The sequence below is a fragment of the Micromonas pusilla genome (assembly GCF_000151265.4).
Source record: "Micromonas pusilla CCMP1545 genomic scaffold MICPUCscaffold_8, whole genome shotgun sequence".
In the NCBI taxonomy this organism is placed as follows: domain Eukaryota; kingdom Viridiplantae; phylum Chlorophyta; class Mamiellophyceae; order Mamiellales; family Mamiellaceae; genus Micromonas; species Micromonas pusilla.
The window spans coordinates 292,551-311,556 of NW_003315889.1; the positions used below are offsets into that span (position 1 = coordinate 292,551).

At 68.2% G+C, this 19,006-nt stretch overlaps 12 protein-coding genes across 12 annotated transcripts in view; 7 read left to right on the plus strand and 5 right to left on the minus strand.

Moving 5' to 3' along the window:
- Positions 1-168: 168 nt before the first annotated feature.
- On the plus strand, positions 169-1,377 carry MICPUCDRAFT_2622 (uncharacterized protein; the record flags this gene model as incomplete). The annotated part of the gene is made up of 2 exons (XM_003060261.1): positions 169-404; positions 480-1,377. Coding segments are annotated over 2 exons (1,134 nt in total), but the record flags the coding sequence as incomplete, so codon positions are not given.
- A 202-nt stretch (positions 1,378-1,579) lies between these two features.
- MICPUCDRAFT_47855 (uncharacterized protein) lies at positions 1,580-3,583 on the minus strand (the record flags this gene model as incomplete). The annotated part of the gene is made up of 1 exon (XM_003060555.1): positions 1,580-3,583. The coding sequence occupies one exon, from the start codon at positions 3,581-3,583 to the stop codon at positions 1,580-1,582; it is 2,004 nt and encodes a 667-aa protein (XP_003060601.1).
- A 2,488-nt stretch (positions 3,584-6,071) lies between these two features.
- Positions 6,072-7,307, plus strand: MICPUCDRAFT_19397 (uncharacterized protein; the record flags this gene model as incomplete). Its single annotated transcript, XM_003060262.1, has 2 exons — positions 6,072-6,317; positions 6,552-7,307. The coding sequence occupies 2 exons, from the start codon at positions 6,072-6,074 to the stop codon at positions 7,305-7,307; spliced, it is 1,002 nt and encodes a 333-aa protein (XP_003060308.1).
- A 638-nt stretch (positions 7,308-7,945) lies between these two features.
- Positions 7,946-8,182, plus strand: MICPUCDRAFT_59972 (uncharacterized protein; the record flags this gene model as incomplete). The annotated part of the gene is made up of 1 exon (XM_003060263.1): positions 7,946-8,182. The coding sequence occupies one exon, from the start codon at positions 7,946-7,948 to the stop codon at positions 8,180-8,182; it is 237 nt and encodes a 78-aa protein (XP_003060309.1).
- Positions 8,183-8,244: 62 nt separating this feature from the next.
- Positions 8,245-9,352, minus strand: MICPUCDRAFT_59973 (glutaredoxin-like protein; the record flags this gene model as incomplete). Its single annotated transcript, XM_003060556.1, has 3 exons — positions 8,245-8,680; positions 8,801-8,844; positions 9,199-9,352. The coding sequence occupies 3 exons, from the start codon at positions 9,350-9,352 to the stop codon at positions 8,348-8,350; spliced, it is 531 nt and encodes a 176-aa protein (XP_003060602.1). The 3' UTR covers positions 8,245-8,347.
- A 109-nt stretch (positions 9,353-9,461) lies between these two features.
- Positions 9,462-9,915, plus strand: ELF4 (uncharacterized protein; the record flags this gene model as incomplete). Its single annotated transcript, XM_003060264.1, has 2 exons — positions 9,462-9,575; positions 9,712-9,915. 2 exons carry the CDS (start codon positions 9,462-9,464, stop codon positions 9,913-9,915), a joined length of 318 nt encoding a protein of 105 aa, XP_003060310.1.
- Positions 9,916-10,064: 149 nt separating this feature from the next.
- Positions 10,065-12,236, minus strand: MICPUCDRAFT_59975 (uncharacterized protein; the record flags this gene model as incomplete). Its single annotated transcript, XM_003060557.1, has 1 exon — positions 10,065-12,236. One exon carries the CDS (start codon positions 12,234-12,236, stop codon positions 10,065-10,067), a length of 2,172 nt encoding a protein of 723 aa, XP_003060603.1.
- Positions 12,237-12,378: 142 nt separating this feature from the next.
- On the plus strand, positions 12,379-13,461 carry MICPUCDRAFT_68956 (uncharacterized protein; the record flags this gene model as incomplete). The annotated part of the gene is made up of 1 exon (XM_003060265.1): positions 12,379-13,461. One exon carries the CDS (start codon positions 12,379-12,381, stop codon positions 13,222-13,224), a length of 846 nt encoding a protein of 281 aa, XP_003060311.1. The 3' UTR covers positions 13,225-13,461.
- Positions 13,462-13,511: 50 nt separating this feature from the next.
- Positions 13,512-14,060, minus strand: MICPUCDRAFT_59977 (uncharacterized protein; the record flags this gene model as incomplete). The annotated part of the gene is made up of 1 exon (XM_003060558.1): positions 13,512-14,060. One exon carries the CDS (start codon positions 14,058-14,060, stop codon positions 13,512-13,514), a length of 549 nt encoding a protein of 182 aa, XP_003060604.1.
- A 229-nt stretch (positions 14,061-14,289) lies between these two features.
- Positions 14,290-16,035, plus strand: MICPUCDRAFT_59978 (uncharacterized protein; the record flags this gene model as incomplete). The annotated part of the gene is made up of 1 exon (XM_003060266.1): positions 14,290-16,035. One exon carries the CDS (start codon positions 14,290-14,292, stop codon positions 16,033-16,035), a length of 1,746 nt encoding a protein of 581 aa, XP_003060312.1.
- Positions 16,036-16,139: 104 nt separating this feature from the next.
- Positions 16,140-17,614, minus strand: MICPUCDRAFT_59979 (mitochondrial carrier family; the record flags this gene model as incomplete). Its single annotated transcript, XM_003060559.1, has 1 exon — positions 16,140-17,614. One exon carries the CDS (start codon positions 17,612-17,614, stop codon positions 16,223-16,225), a length of 1,392 nt encoding a protein of 463 aa, XP_003060605.1. The 3' UTR covers positions 16,140-16,222.
- A 528-nt stretch (positions 17,615-18,142) lies between these two features.
- MICPUCDRAFT_47857 (uncharacterized protein) overlaps positions 18,143-19,006 on the plus strand; it is a 2,274-nt gene continuing 1,410 nt past the window's right edge. The window contains exon 1 of the mRNA XM_003060267.1: positions 18,143-18,993. Within this exon, the coding sequence (XP_003060313.1) occupies positions 18,175-18,993 (819 nt within the window). The 5' untranslated portion in view covers positions 18,143-18,174. The remainder of the gene's footprint in view (positions 18,994-19,006) is intronic.

Sequence of the window (19,006 nt, forward strand, 5' to 3'; positions counted from 1 at the left end):
GTTCGAACGCCGCGCGCGTACACGTCCTCCGTGGAGGGCGTGCTCGACGTGACCGTGTCGGACCCCAAAACCAGCGGCGGCGGCGGCATGGGGAAGAGAGTCGTGATGTACAAGGTGCACGTGCGCACGGACTTGCCGTCGTACGCCTCGAAGGACGTCGTGACGTGGCGGCGATTCCGCGATTTCGTCGGCCTCGCGGATCGACTCGCGGAGTCGCACCGGGGTTTTTTCGTCCCGCCGCGGCCGGAGAAGACGCTCGTGAACAGCACGGAGGAGAAGTTCGTCAACGACAGGATGACGCAGCTGCAGTCGTACCTCGCGAAGCTGTGCTCGCATCCGACGTTGAGGCACGCGAGCGAGCTGCGGCTTTTTCTCACCGCGCACGACCTCGAGGTGAACCCGACGTGGACGGGGTTTAAGACGAATCCGTCCGCCGCGGACGTCGTCCTGAGCGGCGGGCCGGGGTCGCCCAGCGCGAGCGGCACGATGGCGATGATGGGAGGGGGGATAGAAAATAACGCCAACCACCCGCACGTTATGCATCCGGCGGGCGCGCCCTCCGGGAGCGGCGGCGGCGGACGCAAGATCGGCCGCTTCTTCAAAGAACTCCGACAGACCGTCGTGCAATCCAGCGCGGTCGCGAGCGTCGGCGCGACGTTCGGCATCGAGACGCACAAGCCAAAGGTCACGGAGGAAGATCTCGACTTCATCGCGGAGAGGGACCGCGTCGCGCGTCTCGAGCAAGAGCTCTCGATCGCGTCGCAGAAGGCTGAGCGGGTGCTGATGCAAGAGGAAAAGTACGGCGACGCGCTCGGAGAGCTCGGCTTGGAGTGCATGAAGCTCGCGAAAGTCGAGGAGACGGAGGCACACAAGCTCGGCGAGGGCGTTGTCGCGGGCGAGCGCGGGTTAGAGACGGGGTTGATGGCGCGAAAGATTGGGAACGCGACCGTACGGGTGTCGCGGTTGACGCGCGCGGCGACGACGCAGCTCGCGCACGCGTTGGATCCGATGCACGACTATCTGGGGATGATGCCCGCGGTTCGAAAGGCCACCGGCGACCGCGCGGAGACGCTCTTGACGCTTCAGACGATGCTCTCGGACATCGAGGCCAAGAGCGCGAAGCTCTCGAAGCTGGAGCTCGACGTCGCGAAGACGAGCAAAGCCGCGCACTTGAGGTACGAGCTCGAAGCGTTGCGAAGCGCCTCCGTTGGGGTCAAGGCGGAGTACGAGAACATCAAAGAGCGGCACGCGGAGGAGTTTAAACGTCTAGAAACGGCCCGGACGGATACGTTCAAGAACATGTGGCTCGCGTTCGCGCGCGTGCAAGTCCTGAACGCGGAAAGAGCGAGCCAGGTGTGGAAAGCCGCCGCGGAGGAGCTCGGGGCGTCCCCGGAGGAGTGGACGTCCATGGCGGCGAGCGTCGCCGCGGAGGGAAGTCCGAGCGGCGCGGGCGGCGGCGCGGGCGGGAGCGCGGGCGGCGGGTCCACTCCCTAGCGCGCGAGCGATGTAAAACGAACGAACGAACGAACGAACGACGGCGATCGACGCGACTATTACTTTCACCGCGATCGATTCGATCCTACATCGCCCACAGTCGGTGCTTCGGCGGACTCTTCGGCGACGCCGGCGGCGCGCCGCCGTCCTTCGCCGTTTTCTCCTTGTCCTTGTCCTTCCCGCTCGGTCGATCGTACGGAAGATTATCCAGCATGAACCCCCCGAACCAGTGCAAGCACACGCCGAAGACGAGTTTGAACGCCACGAGCGCGGCGAACACGAGCGCGAACGCGGCCACCTCGCCGAGGTGCACGTACTCCACGCCCATCCATCCGACCCATCCCAGTTCCACGCGTAAACTCTGCCACCCGCCCCAGTCGTACCACCGCTCGCCGACGCCGTCGCCGTCGACGTCCTCGCCGCTGAAAAGCCCGCCGAGCTCGTGCGACGGCATCAGCGTCCGGTACAGATCCGGCAGCACCTTGATGAGCACCGCCGCGGGCGCGAGAGGGACGAACCCGACGACGCGGTGAATCTTGTACGACTGCGCGAGCTTGACGTGCTCCCTGCAGAGCTGCCGGCTGAACCCTCTGTACACCCTCGGTCGTAACCCGTTAAACTTAGACATGAAAGCGTGCTTGAAGATGTCCACGAACACCTCCGACCCCATCACCATCGCGCTGTCTTTCAGCATCTTCCGCGTGAGCCCCCCCGCGACCGACCCGGCGGCGGTGATCCGCTGCGCGACGACGAAGAGCAGACACACGCCCAGGTGCACCCTCTCCACGATGTCCATCCTCGCGACGCTGAACAGCTTATCCGGGTCCATCCGCTTGAACACGTGTCCTTTGATCTCGCCGAAATTGTTCGAGATGAGCACCAGCAGCATTGCGTTCGTGTGCGAGTTGATCGCGACGGATAACGTCACCGCGTGGAGCAACATGATCATCGTGTGCGACACCGTGGCCGACAACGCGAGGACGACGTCCACGGAGAGCTGTATCACGGCGTGGACCAAGTCCGTCATGGACGCGCTCGACGCCGCGACGCTCACGACGACGTACGTGCTGTTCTGCAGCGCGTCGAGGACGTGGCAGTTAAACGCGCAGCACAGCTTGTCGAAGCACTCCAGGACGCTGCACGCCATGTAGAGCTTGATGACGTCCTGGCCTCGGATCCAGTGGTACACGACGGAGACGTCCACGGCGTTGTTCGCCGCGACGGCGGCGAGCAAGAGCATGAGCCACAGAGAGTCGCCCAGGTGCTCGCGCGCGAACGGGTGGAACCCCCAGTTCCTTCGCTTCGACGTCGGCCCACCGTCGCCGTTATCGCCGAGCGACCGCTGCCGCGACGACGACGCGTCCGCCCCGGGACCGCCCTTGTCTCCGCCCTTGTCTCCTCCTCCTCCTCCTCTCCACGCCCTCGGGCTCCGCAGCGCCGCCGTCGACAACGGCGATAACAGCTTCGCGGTCTCCACCGCGGGAGTCATGATCAGCCGGCACGTCTGGCACGCCACCCGCACGGGCAACGACGTCACCACGCCGAGCGTCGCGTCCGCGCACAGGAGACCGCCGTACAGCGACAGGCGCTCGAACTCGAGCGGGACGTACCAGATGATGTCGAAGACGCGTTCGCGCGCGATGGCCATGTCCGGGTCGTCTTCTCGCGCGCCCACGCGCAGGCCGAGCTCGGCGCAGCAGTAGTCCCAGACGGACAGGCGCGCGCGCGAGGAGGAGGACGTCCCGCCGCCGCCGCCGCGCGTCGGATTCGACGACGACGACGGGCGCGATGCTGCGCCCGTCGCCGCACCCTGCGTCGCGCGCGTCGTCGTCGCGTCGGTCTCGGTCCCTCCGCGCGGGGTCGGCGCGTCCGCGGCGCTGACCGAAGTCTTGATCGGCGACGGCGGGAACTTCAGCGCTCTCACCGGAAGGTTCTTCGCCGTCGTCGCGGGCGGCGGCGGCGGCCGCGCGGCGACCGCGCGCGGCTCGAACGAATCGGCCGCGTCGGGTGCCTTCTCCGTGGGCGACCCGAACGCGGCAGCCTCCTCGCCGACCGCGGCGACGGGCGACGGCGCGGACGACTCCGTCATCGCGCGCGCAGTCGCGGTCGCGCGCGCGTCCTCCTCGGTTGACGTGCGCGCGCGTCCGTCCGCGTGCGCGCCGCGCGTCGACCGCTGTGACCAGACTACGAGCGATAATTCTCCGAAACGTAGAGGCCGCGGTCGGCGACCGCGCTCGATCGGTCGCGATCTCTCGAGCTGTCCGAACTCGTGGCGGCTCAAGCGGAGGTCTCAGCGGCCGTCGTCGATCGGACCGATAAAACGCGCGCGACCGAGACCGGAGAGAGACTCGGGCGCATTCGAGACGTGCGCGCGCGCTGCGGGCGCGGCGAGGAGCTCGCGACGAGCACGGGAACGATGTTCGGCGCGAGGAAGATAGATGGCGCGAACGCGGACGCCTCGGGGCTGTCGTCTTCGCCGTCGTGGAGGTGCGCGACGCGCGATTCCCGGTCGACCCGTCGCGTCGCTGTTTTCCGCCCAGCCCTCGCGCGAGAGGTTTTTCCGCGGGGGATGGCGGCGGACGGGCGACGCGCGCGCGACGCGCGCACACGCCCCGTCCGCGCCTCGGACCTCGCGCGACGCTCTCGGGAACGTCCGAGGGGTCTCGCCCGCGCGAGCACGTCTCGAGCTCGCCCTCGCGTCGCTCGACGTCCCCGCCCTTCCGCGCGCAATCTGACCCGCGCGCTTTCGCTTTTTCCTCCTCCCGCAGGGACTACGAGAGCTCGTTCTCGCGCCTCCTGCACGACGCGGACGAGCACCCACGGAGCGCGTCCGCGGCGCCGGCGCTGCATGGCGTGGATAACATGCAGCGTTCCTTGTCCGCCATCGACCTGGTGCGTCTCGCGGCCCGCGTGATCGCTCGACGCGGCGCTCGGGCGCGACATCCGGCCGCGAGCGCCGCGCGCCGTTTTGTCGTCGTCTCGACCCGAGGAGAGATTCTACGACGCCGACGCGCTCCCGCTCCCGTCTTCTCCTTCGTCCCGGACTTCTTTCACCGCGACCTTCGTCGTCGTCTCGCGTCCACCGTCGCTCACCGTCACTCACCGTTCCCCTTCGACCGCGCGCGTTAACCAAACAGAACAACAACCAAGGCGGCGGCGGCGGCGGCGGGGGATACGGTTACGGGTTCGGCGGCGGCGGCGGCGCCGGCGGCGGAGGTCTCCTCCAGCCCCAGCCCGTGCACTCCGCGAGCAGCGGCAACCTGAACGCGCTGTACGGCACAGGAGGAAACCTAAACGGCGGCGGCGGGCTCGGCGGCGGTCTGAACGCGACGTCTTCGAACGGGGATCCGCTGGCGTCGGCCTTTTCTCACCTCGGCATGTCGGAGAGGAATCTGCCGGCGCGGTCGTCCACCGCGCCGCTGCTCCCTCGCGGCGGCGGCGCGTTCATCGACCCGGTCGATCGCGCGAACAGCGGAACGCCGAACTCGATGACGGGCGGCCCGGGCCCCGGCGCGAACGTGACGCAGTCGCAGTCGCAGTCGCAGTCGCAGTCGAGCGGCGGCTTGAACGCGAACGCGAACGCGAACGCGAACGCGGGGGGCGGCGGCGGCGGCGGCGGCGGCGGCGGCGCGTACGGCGGCGTGTACGGCGGCGAGCCTTCCTACGGCGGGTACGGGCAGCAGTCCGGCGGAGTTGGGTACGGCGGCGGCGCGCAGAACGCGGCGAACGTCTACGGTGGTTCGCAACACGGGGGGGGGAACTACGGAGGCGGCTCGCAACATCAGCAGCATCAGCATCAGCAGCAGCAGCAGCAGCAGCAGATGATGCAGCAGCAGTTGATGCAACAGATGATGATGCAGCAACAACAAGGCGCCGCCGGCGCGTACGGCGTCGGCGGCGGTGGGATGCCGCCCGGGATGCCTAGGATGGACCAGATGGCGGCGATGAACGGCATGGGCGGTCCGAACATTCCGAACATGAACATGAACATGAACATGAACCAGGTCCCCCCGGGGATGGCGGGCGCGATGGGGGTCAACGCGCAGCAGGCGATGATGTCGCAGGGCCTGGCCGGGGGCGGGATGGGCGGCGACGGCGGCGGCGGCGGGCAGCAGAACATGGCGGAGGTGTACCAAGCGGCGTACGCGGCCGCGTTTTACGCGCAGCAGCAGCAGCTTCAGCAGTTGCTTCGGTTGCAAGCGCAAGCCGGCGGCGGAGGGATGCAAAACCTCGCCGCCGTCGCCGCGGCGATGAACATGTCCAACCCCGGGTTGAACGGCGTGAACGGTTTAAACCCGCTGCTGTCCGCGCAGCTCGCGGGGATGGACGCGAACGCCGGCGGCGGCGGATTTGGCGGCGCGGGGAACCGCGGCGCCGCCGGCGGGATGGGAGGCATGGGAGGCAGGCGCGGGGGGCGCGAGGGGGGCGCGAGGGGCGGGCTCGGCAAGGGCGGCGCGCACGGCTCGAGAGACTCTCTGCACGGCTTGAACGGGGGGTCGGGGTCGTCGTCGTCGATCCCGCGGACGGCGTCGTTCAACGGGTTGGGCGGGCAAGACACCGCGCAGGAGATCGCGGACATGGACGCGCGGTTCGGGTCCGTGGACGAGTGCCTGGGGCAGATTGGCGTCCTCGCGAGGGACCAGCACGGGTGCCGGTTTCTTCAGCGGAAATTCGACGACGAGGGCGAAGACGCGGTGAACAAGTGCTACGACGAGATCATCGCGGAGGTTGTCGACCTCATGATGGACCCGTTCGGTAATTACCTCGTGCAGAAGCTTCTGGAGTGCTGCAACGACGAGCAGCGGACGGGGATCTTAAAAGCCGTCTCGAAGATTCGCGGCGCGGAGGACTCGGAGCCCGAGGAGGACGACGCCGCCGCGGACGCCGCGGAGGCAGCCGGGGAAAAGAAGACGGACGGCGACGGCGACGGCGACGGCGACGGCGACGACGCGGCGGATGAACCCGCGGGCTCGCCGGAGAAGCCCGCCGCCGCGGAGAAGAAACTGCCGCCGAAGCCCGCGGCGAATAAGACTTCCTCGGGGTCGTACGACGGCGAGGGCGACGGCGTCCCCGAGCTCGTGTCCGTCGCGTTGAACACGCACGGCACGCGAGCGGTGCAAAAACTCGTCGAGACGCTTCGAACGCCGGAGCACATCCGACTCGCGACGGAGGCGCTCAAACCCGGCGTCGTGACCCTGATCAAGGACTTGAACGGGAACCACGTCATACAGCGGTGTCTCCAGCGGCTCGAGGCGGAGGATAACCAGTTTGTGTACGACGCCGCGAAGGCGTGCAGCGTCGAGATCGCGACGCACCGGCACGGGTGTTGCGTGTTGCAGCGGTGCGTCGATCACGCCGCGGACTCGCAGCGTCGCGCGCTCGTCAACGAGATCGCCGCGCAGGCGCTGGTGTTATCCCAAGATCCGTTCGGGAACTACGTCGTGCAGTACATCCTCGACCTGGGGTTGCCGTGGGCGAACGCCGAGGTTATGGTGCGCCTCGGCGGCGCGTACGCCGAGCTCTCGATGCAAAAGTTTTCCTCCAACGTCGTCGAGAAGTGCCTCAAGCTCGCGGGGCAAGAGCTCGAGGAGCACCGCAACGTCGTCGTGAGGGAGATCATGTCCTCACCGCTGCTGGATCGACTCTTGATGGACCCGTACGGGAACTACGTCGTTCAGAGCACGTTGACGGTGACGAAGGGATCCCTCCACGCGGAGCTCGTGGAGCGCATTCGCCCGCACTTGCCGCTCATCAAGAACTCCCCGTTCGGGAAGCGCATCTTGCGGTTGCTGCTGGAGAGCAAGAAGAATTAGGACGATAATGGTTCCACCGACTGAGCTGCTACCACCGAGAAGAAGGAAGACGAAATCGTCCGCGCTCGCGGCGGCGGCGGCGGCGTCACTCTCGACGTCCCGCCGCCCGGGCGCGAGCGACTGTAAACGACAAAAATGTGATTTGCGCCGGGACGGGGTCGCGCGAGGCGCGAGGCTCGCTCACTCCTCGCGCGCCCCCGGACGGCGGTCTGTAAGAAGGAGATCGATTGTATGATCGTGTTTGTTTGACTGTGTACATCAGCGATTCGTTACTGCTTTTAATAAGTATGCTACTGCTGTTTTATCCGTCGCGCCTTCGCGGACGCCTCTTCCCCGATGGACGAAAACGCGCCAGTCTGACGACGAGCCCGCTCTCGACCGCGGCCGCCCGCAGATATCATATTCCCGCGTCCATCGTCGTCGTCGTCGTCACTCTCGGCGTCGCGCGCGCGGGCGAGCAGCACCTTCGCGGGCGTCGTATCGTCCTCCCGAGGGTGCCGTCTCCGCGACTCGAGCTTCGGAACGCGTCCTTCGCGACGCGCGCCGCGGCGCGAGCGACGGGATCGCCGCCCGCCCGCCGCGCCGACTGACGTCGGAAAGGAGGGGGCACGCGCGCAGCGGGGCGACGCGTCGGCGCGATGGGATGCTGCGGCTCGAAACAGGCGAAGGAGCCGCCCGGGGCGTACGAGGCGCGACGAGAGCAGATGCTCGCGGCCGCGTCGAAGCGGAACGCGGAGAACGAGATGCGAGGGATCAGGAACCCGAAGGCCGCGGCGAAGCTGCGCGAGGCGCAATCGAACAGGAGTGAATCGCAGCGAGGATGGAGCGCGGCGGAGGACCGGCGGCAGGAGAGCATCGCGAAGGATTGGAACTGACGGAGACGCCGCGTCGACTTTTCGGCGCCGCGATGCCTTCATAGTTCTCTACAGCGCGCGTTGGTTGTCATAACGTAACTTATGAGTGTCCTAAACGCTTCGCGCGCGCGCTCCGTCCCCGCCCGCGTCGTCGTCGGGGCCGTCCCCGTCCCCGTCCCCGAATCATCACTTCACCTTCTCGAGCTCCTTCGCGAGGCTCCCGTCGTCGTGCATCTGCCGCAAGATGTCGCACCCGCCGATGAACTCGCCGTCGATGAACACCTGCGGCACCGTGGGCCACGACGTGAACGTCTTGATCCCCGCGCGTAACTCCTCCGAGGACAGCACGTCCCTGGACGCGAAGGACGCGCCGTGAAAGTTTAGGATCTGCACCGCCATGTTGCTGAACCCGCACCGCGGCGCGGCGGGGGTGCCCTTCATGTACAGGAGCACCTTGTTCTCCTTGACGTCCGTCGCGATCGCGGCCTGGATCGCGTCGTCCCCGGTGACGTGCGTTTGCTGCGAGGGGGAAGATCAGGGTGGACGGACGACGGACGCGAGTCAGACGTTAGACTCGTGCTTCTCTCGGAGGGTTTCGCGCGAGACGAGACGGCGGGGACGAGCGAACGCGCGACGCACCGGCTTGAAGTCGTCGTCGGAGTCGCGCGCGAACCCGCGGAAGCCTGCGAACGAGAGAGCGCGAACGGCGCGTCAGTCGTCGTTTCGTGTGCGCGCGTGCGTCGGGAGCGACGCGGAGGGGGAGGGTGAGGCGCGCGACGACGCGTTGGCGGAGGCGTTGTGGGAGGTCAGCGAGGCGTTGATCGACGACGCGTTGGCGAGGCGGGAGGCAAAAGTCCTTAAGGAACGGCGTTCACCACGCGAACGCGGTCGTATGGGAACCAGTGTGGTAACAGAACTCGTGGGAGGCGCGATCGATCGATCGATCGAATCGAGTCGACTCGAATCGACGACCGCGACGCGGTGGACGCGCCTCCGAACGCGGTGCTCTCTCTCGCGCGCGCGGCGAGCGGAACGACGTGAGACCGCCACGTCCCCGCCGCGGTCGTCGTGACCGCGGTCGGGGAGGCGAGGTACGCCCGTGCGACGAGCGACGCGGCGCGACGCGTGGGGCCGCTCATGGTGATGTGCGCGCGCGGCGACGATGACGTCGCGCTCTCGCGCTCGCGTCATCGACTGGACCGGACCGGGCCACAATTTCCGTTCGAGATGACGAAAAGCGCCCTCCGGAGGACCTTTTTCGCCATTCGCCGCGGCGCTCGACGACACGACCGCGCGCACCATGGGAAACGAACATCCCGCGATCACCGCCGCGGGGTTGAGCGAGGCGAACGAGCTCCTCGCGCAGCTCCCCGCGAACCTCTGGCCGGGGTCGGAGAAGTTCAAGGTCGTGCAGGTGAGATCCCGCGACGTTCGTTGTTGTTTTTCTTCAAAAAATATCCCACCAACGCGGAAAAAGCATTCATTCGTTCCCTCGTCTCTGACGCGCCCCGCCGTCTTCACCCCGCGCGTAAACCTCACCTCACTCGCAGGGCTTGCTCGACCGGAACAACACGCTGATCAACGAGATCAACCACAACCACTACGGCCGCTACCCGGACGGCCTCGAGAAGAACGCCGACCTCATCAAAGAGCTCTCGGGCAACATCGCGAGCGTCATCTCCCTGTACGAAGAAGTCAACAGCGGGTTCGTGTCCCTCGTGGGAGGCACCGCGGCGACGACGGAGGCGGCGTGATCGCGTCGGAACGGAACGACATTCATTCAAGTGTACCATAACTATAACTCACCACCGCGACGTGCGACCGACGACGCCGCGTCGCGCTGCTCTAGACGACGACGACCTAGCCCTAGGAGTGACGATTTATAAATTCGTCACTCATCGATTCACGCGGAGACCCGCGTCCGCATGATATCCTTCTTCCCCGTCACCAACGCCTCGTAGTGACTCTGGTAGTCCTTCTCGAACCCCGCCTTGACGAAGTAGTGCGTCAGCGGGTACGTCTTCCCGCTCGTCGAGCGCCCGTCCGGACGCCCGCCGATCCGCTGCGCGCTCGACGGCAACTTTTCGTTCGCGCGCACGTTGAAGTTGATCACCGGCGCGTCGTAGAAGTCCAACGGCGCGTACCCGCCCTTCCAGAACGCGTACGAGAGACAAATCTCCAGAACCTTCCCGCCGTCGCGATGCAGAGATTTGAACCCGAACTCGTCGTACCGCTTAAACGCATCCATCGCGTGCGTTTTAAACGCGTCGAACCCCGCGGGGTCGATCGACGCGTCTACGTACACCGCCCCCGCGTGCACGTGCGGCAGCTGCGCCCCCGGTCGCATCCCTGGCATCTTTTCCCTGCTAATCTCGCACACGTGCCCGAAGTGCCACGCGCAGTCGGTCTCCAGCCCGCTCGCGCCCACGGGCTGCTTCTTCGCGCGGTGGTACGCCCAGACGTCGCCCATCGGCGCGGAGCACAAGACGTCCGCGTCCACCACGAGATACTCGTCGTAGGGAACGTACTCCCAGAGCCGCAGCCGCGGGAGGATGTTATACCGCTCGTGGTTCGTCCGCGCGAGCTGTCGCAGGCCGTCGGCGGCGTGTTTGGCCTCGTCGTACGTCACGACGTCGTCGAACAGGGCCTCCTTCGCGTTGACGTCGTCGACGCGCGCGACGTCCGAGGGGAGAATCAGGACGGCGACCGGGTATCGCGGCGACGACGAGTCGGACGCTCGCAAAGCGCGGACGAACCTCGCGGCTTCGTTCACGAACTGCGTGCCGAGCGCGACGAGGAAATATCCCGTGGAACGCGCGCCGCCGTCGACGGGAGGCGGCGTCTCGGTCGTCGTCTCGTCGTCGGCGTCGGCCTCCGCGGCGGACGCGGCGGCTTCCTCCTCGTATCGAAACGGCTTCACGCCGCGCAGCCATACCATCTCCGCCTCGACCTCCGCGTTCGTGGGAGCGGTTTTCCGCCCCGCTCCGCTTCCGTCGCCGCGCTCGACGGCGACGTCGTCGCCGAGACTCGGCGTCGCGCGCTTCCCCCCCCCAACCCGTCCGCCGCCGCCGCCGCCGCCGCCGCCGCCGCCGAACGTCCCCCCTTCCTTCTCGATCCGCCTCAACGCGTTCTCGATGTACGCCCGCTTCCACGGCTCCGGCGAGTCCCCAAAGTGCACGACCGCGGCGTCCGGCAGCCTCGACGCGTCCGCGCGCGATCCCGTGTTCAGCGACATCACCAGCCCGTCCTCGTGCGTCCACGTCGTCTGCGTCGTCCCCCCCCCATAACCGCGCGCGCGCCTGAACCCTCCGGTGTGCGTCATCACGTTCAACACCCCTTGGTCGTTGCAGTACTTCGTCCGCGTCAGCTCGTTCGTGAACGCGGTCAAGAACGTCTCCGTCGCGGCGATCCCGCCCGCGATCGTCCCCGCGCACACGCGCGATTCGTTCGCGACGCGCGCGAACACGCGTTCTCCGTACGCGGCGCAACCTCGGATCCATCTCTCGTGCCACTCGCACGCGCCGATCTTCAACGTCGCGGGCTCCTCCACGAGCGCGATCGCGTCGAGCGGAATTGCGCGCATGAACGGCGCGTTGAAGATGACGTCCGTGGCGTCCATCATCGCGACGCGGTTCACGCTCGGACGCGACGCGCGGAGCGCTCTGACGTAGGCGAGGTACGCGTAAAACCGAGCGACCACGATCTCGGTTCGCGCCTCGGGCGCGAAGAACCACACGACGGCGCCGCGTCGCTCCGCCCACGCCCTCCACGACTTCTGCGCCGCGGGCGTCTTCGCCGTGGACGCGAGCACGAGCGCGTGCTCGCGCGGGTCGTGCGTCGCTCGGAACGACATCGCGAGCGCGTCGAGCTGTTTCGGGTCTCCGATCTCAGCCTCGGACGTCAACAACACCGCGCGGACCGTCTCGTCGGGCATCGGCATTTGCATCGGCGGCCCGTCGCCGTCGACGTCGAGCAGAGTCGGCGGCGACGCGGCGACGACGCCGAGGAGAGAGAGGAGGAGGAGGAGGAGGAGGAGGAGCGCGCGCGCGGCGGCTCGCCGCGACGACGACGTCATGACGGCGGCGCGCGCGCGCGAGTGACGAGAGAGCGTTCGGACGGGAGTCGTTTTTCGTTTCTCGGACGACGCAGTTTTCTCTCTGCAACAGAAGTAGAAGGCTCAGCTCGACGGCGACCACGACAGAGTCGTCCGGCGCGCGATGGCGACCGCCGCCGCGGCCGCGGAGCTCCCGCCGCCGCGGTGTCGCGCCCATCGACGCGGTCGACGACGCCCCGTCGCGCGATGGGTCGTCGTCGCCGCCGCGGCGAACGCGAACGACGCGGGGACGAAGCGCGATCGCGACCTCGCGGAGAGAGCGAGAGCGCAGAAGACGACGTACGCCGCGGTCGAGCGCGCGTGGCGCGACGGCGGCGCGCTCGACGGCGCGAACGACGACGCCGTCGAGCGCACGGTGCGTCGAACGCTTCAGCTCGCGAAGCACTTCGAGCGGCTGCGGTTCCAGCAGGAGGTGGCCCTCGGCAAGTACGGCGAGGGCGTCGTCCTGCCCGCCTCGCACTCGGATCCGATCTGGCTCGCGTCGAGACTGCGCGTCCTGTCGCGCCTCACGCGCGTCGCCCCGGAGGAGCTCCCCGCGATGGTCGAGATCGTGGGCGCGGACTTGCTCGCGGTGTCCCCCGCGAAGGTGATGCGCGTCGTCGTCGCGCTGAAGGACCTCCTGCCGATCGCGGACGCGTCCTCCATGATCGCGGCGGAGCCCGAGCTTCTCGTCGTCGCGGACGAGCGCGTCATCTTGTATTCGGGAATGGACGCGATGCAGACGTTACGCGGGATGGACATCCCGGAGCCGTGCGTGAGGTTGCTGCTCGCGGAGGAGCCGGGGTTGATGCTCGGGAAGGGCGGGCTCGTGCGATTGGATCAGATACGCGAGCAGGCGGAGACGCACGCGGAAAATCTCAGATCCATCTGCGACGGCGTGCGCGACGACGAGCCGTTGGACGTGAACGCGCAGCGGTGGTTCACGAACTTCTTCTGCGGGTATTACTAGTAGCGTAGAATGTACTGTGCGCGCGCACGTAGACTTCTTCTTATTCTTCTTCTCTCTCTTCGCGCGCGCGCGCGCGATCAGACCGCGCCGCCGCCGCCGCCGCCGCCCCCTGCCGCGAAGCCGTCGCCGCCGCCGCCGCCGCCGTCGTCTCCCGCGCGCAGCTGTAGGGCTCGTTCCATACGAAGCGACGTCGGGGTGGAGTTCAAAGGCATCAGATGGAGTTGAAAGGCGTCGCGGTCGGGGATCGAAAGCGAGGGGCGGGCGGAGAGATGCGCCCGCAAAAGTCCTCAAGTATCGGCGTTCATCGCGCCGACGCGGGCGTACGGGAACCAGTGTATGGGACGCACCCCCGTCGAGTCCCGCATCGTCATCCACGCCAGCAGCGCTCGCATCGCGTCTTCCTTCGCGTCGTCCTCCGTCGCCGCCCACCGCCCGTCCTCGACGCGGCGCTCGCCGTCGAGGGTCGTCAGCGTCGCGCGGCACCGCGCGCGTCGCGGCGTCGCGTGAGCGTCCGACGAAAAAAACGTCGCGGCGACGGCGTCTTCGAGCGGCGCCGCCTTCGAGAGGCGGCCGGTCGCGCGCATGTACGCCGCGAGCCTACTCGCCGCGCTCTCGTCGTCGCGTCTCCAGCGCCGCGCGAACGGCGGCGTCGTCGCTCGATCGTCCGCGGCGGCGCGCGGCTTCGACGCGCCGCCGCAGTCGCCGGGGAGGGACAGAGAGAACGAGTCCTCGTCCCACGCGACGACGCGCTCGGCAGCCTCGGCCCAGCGCTCTTCGTCCTCTCTCGCGAGCGCGTATGACCGGGGATCGTCGTTCTTCTCGCGCGTCGCGCGCATCCTCCGCGCGTGACTTCGCGCGTCCGCGGCGTCGTCGTCGTCGTACGGGAGCTCCGAGGACGCGAGCTCGAGCTCGTCCTCCGCGTCGGCTGCGGCGACGCGCTTCCGGCGGAGCGACGCGCGCGGAGGTCGCGAAGACGCGGCCGCGGCGACGGCGACGCGGCGCGCGCGGCGGACCGGGGAAGCGCGCGCGAGAGGGAGGAGGCGAGGGAGGACGCGACGCGCGAGCATGGCGGCGGCGGCGGCGCGTGGGATACTGCTTGAGAGCGCCGCGGCAGAGGTCGTGGCTTCCGACGAAACCGAAGACTGGAAACGAGGAGAGAAAGCCACGACAGGACGAGCGGCGCTCTTCGGGCATCCCCGCGCGCGCGCCCCGCCCACCGCGCGACCTCGCGCAATAATGTCGTCCTCCTCCGCCGCGTCCACGCCGCCGCCGCCGCAGCGGAAGAAGAAGGAGAGCGAGAGGGACTGGGCGACGCCGCGCCGCGTCGTCCTTTGCGTCGGCGACGACGACGACGCGAATAACGTCGCGTGGACGTGGACCGCTTCGCGCCTCCTCGAGCCCGCGGACGACGTCACGCTCCTCAAGGTCTGGGTCCCGGACGACGCCGACTTCGCGGACGATCTCGAGCCGCGGTACGCGGAGGACGCGTCGTTCGCCGCGGACGCCGCGAGCGCGCGACGCGACCTCCCGCCCGCGGTGCGCGCGGGCGTGGACGCGCGAGAGCGCGCGCACTCGGGGAGTCTGACCGAGGTCGTTCTCCTTCGCGGCGCACGCGCCGGCGACGGCGGCGGCGTCGCGTCGCAGATCGTGAGATACTGCGAGCGCCACCGCGCGACGCTCGTCGTCCTCGGCGCGCGCCCGCGGCACGGCGCGGTCGCGCGCGTCGTCCTGGGCAGCGTCTCCGACGCGGTAGTCAACGCGCTTCGCGTCCCGTGCGTCGTCGTCCGCCGCGGCGGCGCGTCCACGGCGGTCGGGAGGCTCGAGGTGGCGTCCGGGCCGGGCGCGGCGGGAGCGACGGCGCGCGTTACGGACGACGAGCGCGCGACGGAGGAGGTTGGGGGGATCGCGGCGGCGATGGCGTCGTTGGACGTGACGCCGGAGGAGGAGGAGGAGGAGGAGGAGGACGCCAGCTGTGCGGCGGCGGCGTGGGACGCGGTTCGCGCCGCGGCGGAGGGCGACCGACCGACGCCGACGCCGACGCCGACGCCGACGCCGACGCCGACGCCGACGCCGACGCCGACGCCCGCGACGCCCGCGACCGCGCCGCCGCTGCCGCGCGGTCGACGCGTCGTCATCGCGGTCGACGGCTCGCGCGTCTCGCGACGGATGACGACGTGGTGCGTGGAGCGTCTTCTGCGGCCGACGGACGAGGTGATCTTCGCGCACGCGTTGAAGGGCGCGACGGAGGCGTTTTCCCGCGAGCATTACGCGGGCGCGGTGTCGCGCGCGGAGAGAGACGTGGAGGCGGCGTGGGATGAGATCGAGCCCGCGCTGCGCGCGGAGTGGACGCGCGCGCCGTACCCGGAGCTCGGACCGGGGGAGAAGACCGAGACCAAAAAATCCACCCGAGGAGACGAAGAAAAAGAGCCGCCGCCGCCGCCGCCGCCGCCGCCGCCGCCGCGCGGGGTGCTGTTCGCGGGCAAACAGAACGCGTCGCTCGTCGAGAAGCTCCCGGACGCGCCGTGGAGCGAGCTCGACGCGTGCGTGCTCGCGGTCGCGACGTTTCTGAGGACGTATAAGTGCGCGTACCCGCCGAGAGGGGCGCTGCCGCCGCCGCCGGCGCGGTTCGCGCTCGCGACGCTCGCGGCGACGACGCGCGCGGACCTCATCGTCGTCGGGTCCAGGGGGCTCACCGGGTTGAAGCGCGGGGTGATGCGGAGCACGAGCACGTACTTGATCGAGAACGCGTCGTGCCCGTGTTTGGTGTACCGAGAGCCGCCGGTGAGCGAACCGTTCGAGATGGACGGATGATGAGTAGACTGACGCGATCTCAGCGACGGGAGGACAGATGAAAAAGACGACAGGATGAGACGAGACGACCCGCGGACGACTTCCGCGAGCACCGCGTGATGAATGAATCGCATAAAAAATAAATGACACGATGACGTCGAACGCGCAGAACACGCACGTCCGTCGACGCGAGCACGGCGTCCGCGCGTCACAACCCGTAGTGAAGCTTCAACGCCTCGTACACGTAGAAACTCACCGCGGCGGCGGGGAATATCTTCGCGTAGTTTGGCACCAAACCCGCGTACAACGCGCCCAACCCCTCCGTCTTATACACGCACTGGATCCCGTGGAACACGTTCTTGTACTTCACCGTCAGCGCCGCGGATGACCCAGCGCTGACCGCGGACGTCATCCCGCTGACCTGTATCCGCCGCTGGACCATCTCGAGCGGGTACACCGCGGTCTGCGCCGCCGCGCCGGCGAGGCCGCCGAAGAACAACGTCGGCAGCGGCCCAATCTCCTGGCCGGGTTTCAACGTCTTCTTGTACGCGGACTTACACGCGTCGTACACGAAGAAGTTCACCGCGCCGTACGGCGCGACCCGGATCATGTTCACGCTGAGACCTTTCCACAGCGCCATCGGGCCTTCGTTTCGCATCAACCCCGACCACGCCTCGCCCATTCGCATCCCCGTGGACGTTACCCTCGAACGAAGCGTGTCCACCGGATGCGTCAACGCCGTGCCCGCCATGGACGCGAGCGACCCGCCGAGCATTCTCTCGCCGCCGCTCAGGCTCAATTCCTCGTTCCCCTGTCCAGCGCCACCGCCACCGTCGCGTTGATCGCGTTTCAAACGCAGCCGCGACTTCTTGAACGCGTCGAAGCAGTAAAACTCCACCGCCTTGGTCGGCGCGATGCGCATGACGTTGAGCAGATTCCCGCGGAACAACCCGGCCGCGCCCTCCGTGCGAACGATCCGCCGTAACGACCCCATCACCCCGCCCTCCGAGGCGACCTTCCCGGAGTCGATCATGTACTCGATCTTCACGCGCTCGAGAGGCGCGACGACGGACCGAGACACGCCGCCGCTGACGGCGCCGACGGCGAGATGTTTCAGCGTCGCGTGGTTTTTATTATCCGAAGCGGACGCTTCCGCTCTTTTCCCATCCCGCTCCGCGTTGGCGTCCGCGCCGCCGCGCTTCTGACGCGGCTTCTTCTGCGACTTCGTCTTGCCGCCGACGGCGCCGTTGCGCGCGGTCATCGTCGGCGCGTTGCGGACCAGGCCGACGCCGGTCAACGTCAGCGACGCGCTCGCGAGAAACGCGGACGCTCTGCTCCGAAGCCGCCCGTCGATCTCGCCGCCGCGTGAAGACGACGGCGTCGTCGCGGGTTTCACGAGACGAGCGAACGGCGCGCGCGCGCGCGAGTCGTCCGCGGCGTCGACGCTCCCCCGCAGGGTCCATCCCCGCGCGTGTTCGATCTCGCGATCGAGCCTGTGAACGACGAGGTGGGTCGACGGAACAGAGCGGGGAGGGTCGCGGTCAGGGAGGCGCGTCGTTTCGGCGGGGAGGGCGAAAAGCGCATCCGACGGGGCATTCATTCATCATTCGGGCGTTAGTTGTCATCCGCGCGGGACGCACCCGTCGTCGTCGCGCGCGCGCGCGCCGAAGAGCCCGCGTCGCGCGGGGGGATTCGTCCCGGGCATGGTCCCACGACCTCGAGCGCGCGGTGCGTCCCGTGCGCGACTTTCCCGCGCGCGCTCGTCCCCGCGCGCGCTGTCGCAATGCCTTCCTTCTAAACCTGGTTCGGCAGAGGTGGTCTCGACCGCGGGATGAATGGGTTTGGATTGCCTTTCGCGGATACGGATTCGGGTTTCGCGGTAGGCACGCACGGCACGCCGGCGTGACCGAACGGTTTGAAACCGGAGCTTGGCTTGAAAGTCGTTAGAATACCTAGCAATTGAAAGGAAAACGAATCGTGTTCATCGCGTCGCGCTACGATGAAAATCTTCTACAGGAATGGAAAATCTACCTGTATCTCGGGGGCGGCTCAGTCGTCGGCAGGGTAGTCCGGAACAAATTCTCGTTAACCAGCCGTCCTCCCACTCTGTCGATCAGTAGACCGCGCGCGCGTCGCCTCGCGTCCGAAGCGACTCCGACGATGTCGGAGTTCTTCTGGCGCAGCAGCGATGCGGACTCGGACGACGGCAGCGAGGGATCGCTGGACACGCTCCCCGGGCCGGAGGAATTCTTACACGAGGCGCGAAAGGAATTAAAATTGGAACGCGCGGCGCGATCGTCGCCGCTCCCCGGCGTCGCCGCGTCCGCGATCGGCGCGAGCGGGGACTCCACGCTCCCGCCCGTGCCCGTAGACAGCAGCGACGACGACGTCCTCGACGCCGCGAGCGCGGGCGACGACGACGGCCGCGCGTCCGCGGCGGACGACGATCGAAGCGCGTCGATTCCGTCCGTCTCCGCGCGCCGAGCCTCGCTCGAGGACCGCGTCGAGAGCGCGGTGTTGGACCAACTCATGGCGGACGCGATCGAAGAGTTCATCGTCCCGCGCGCGACCGTGGACGCGCTGGAGCGAAACCTGGAAGACCGCGTCGGGGCGGACGATCCGAGAGGCGCGGCGTCGCCGTCGGATCCGCTCCCGCCGATGCGCCCGCCGACGACGAAGATACTCCATCCGGTCGCGTCGCCGTCGCCGCCGCCGCGGTCGCCGTCGCCGTCGCCGTCGCCGTCGTCCCCGCCCGCGATCGCGGTCGACGAAGCCCGGCTCGCGCTGTCGAACGCGCTGCACGCGATCGCGGACGACCTCGTCTCGAAGAGGTACGACGGCGGCGACGTCGACGAAGATATTCCTCTCCCCGCCGCCGCAGCCGCCGAAGACGACGTGCGGAAAGAAGCCGTCCGCGTCACGGGCGCGATCGTCAAGACGTGGCGCGCGTGCGAGGAAGCGTCTACGTTGATCACGAGCGTGATGACCGCCT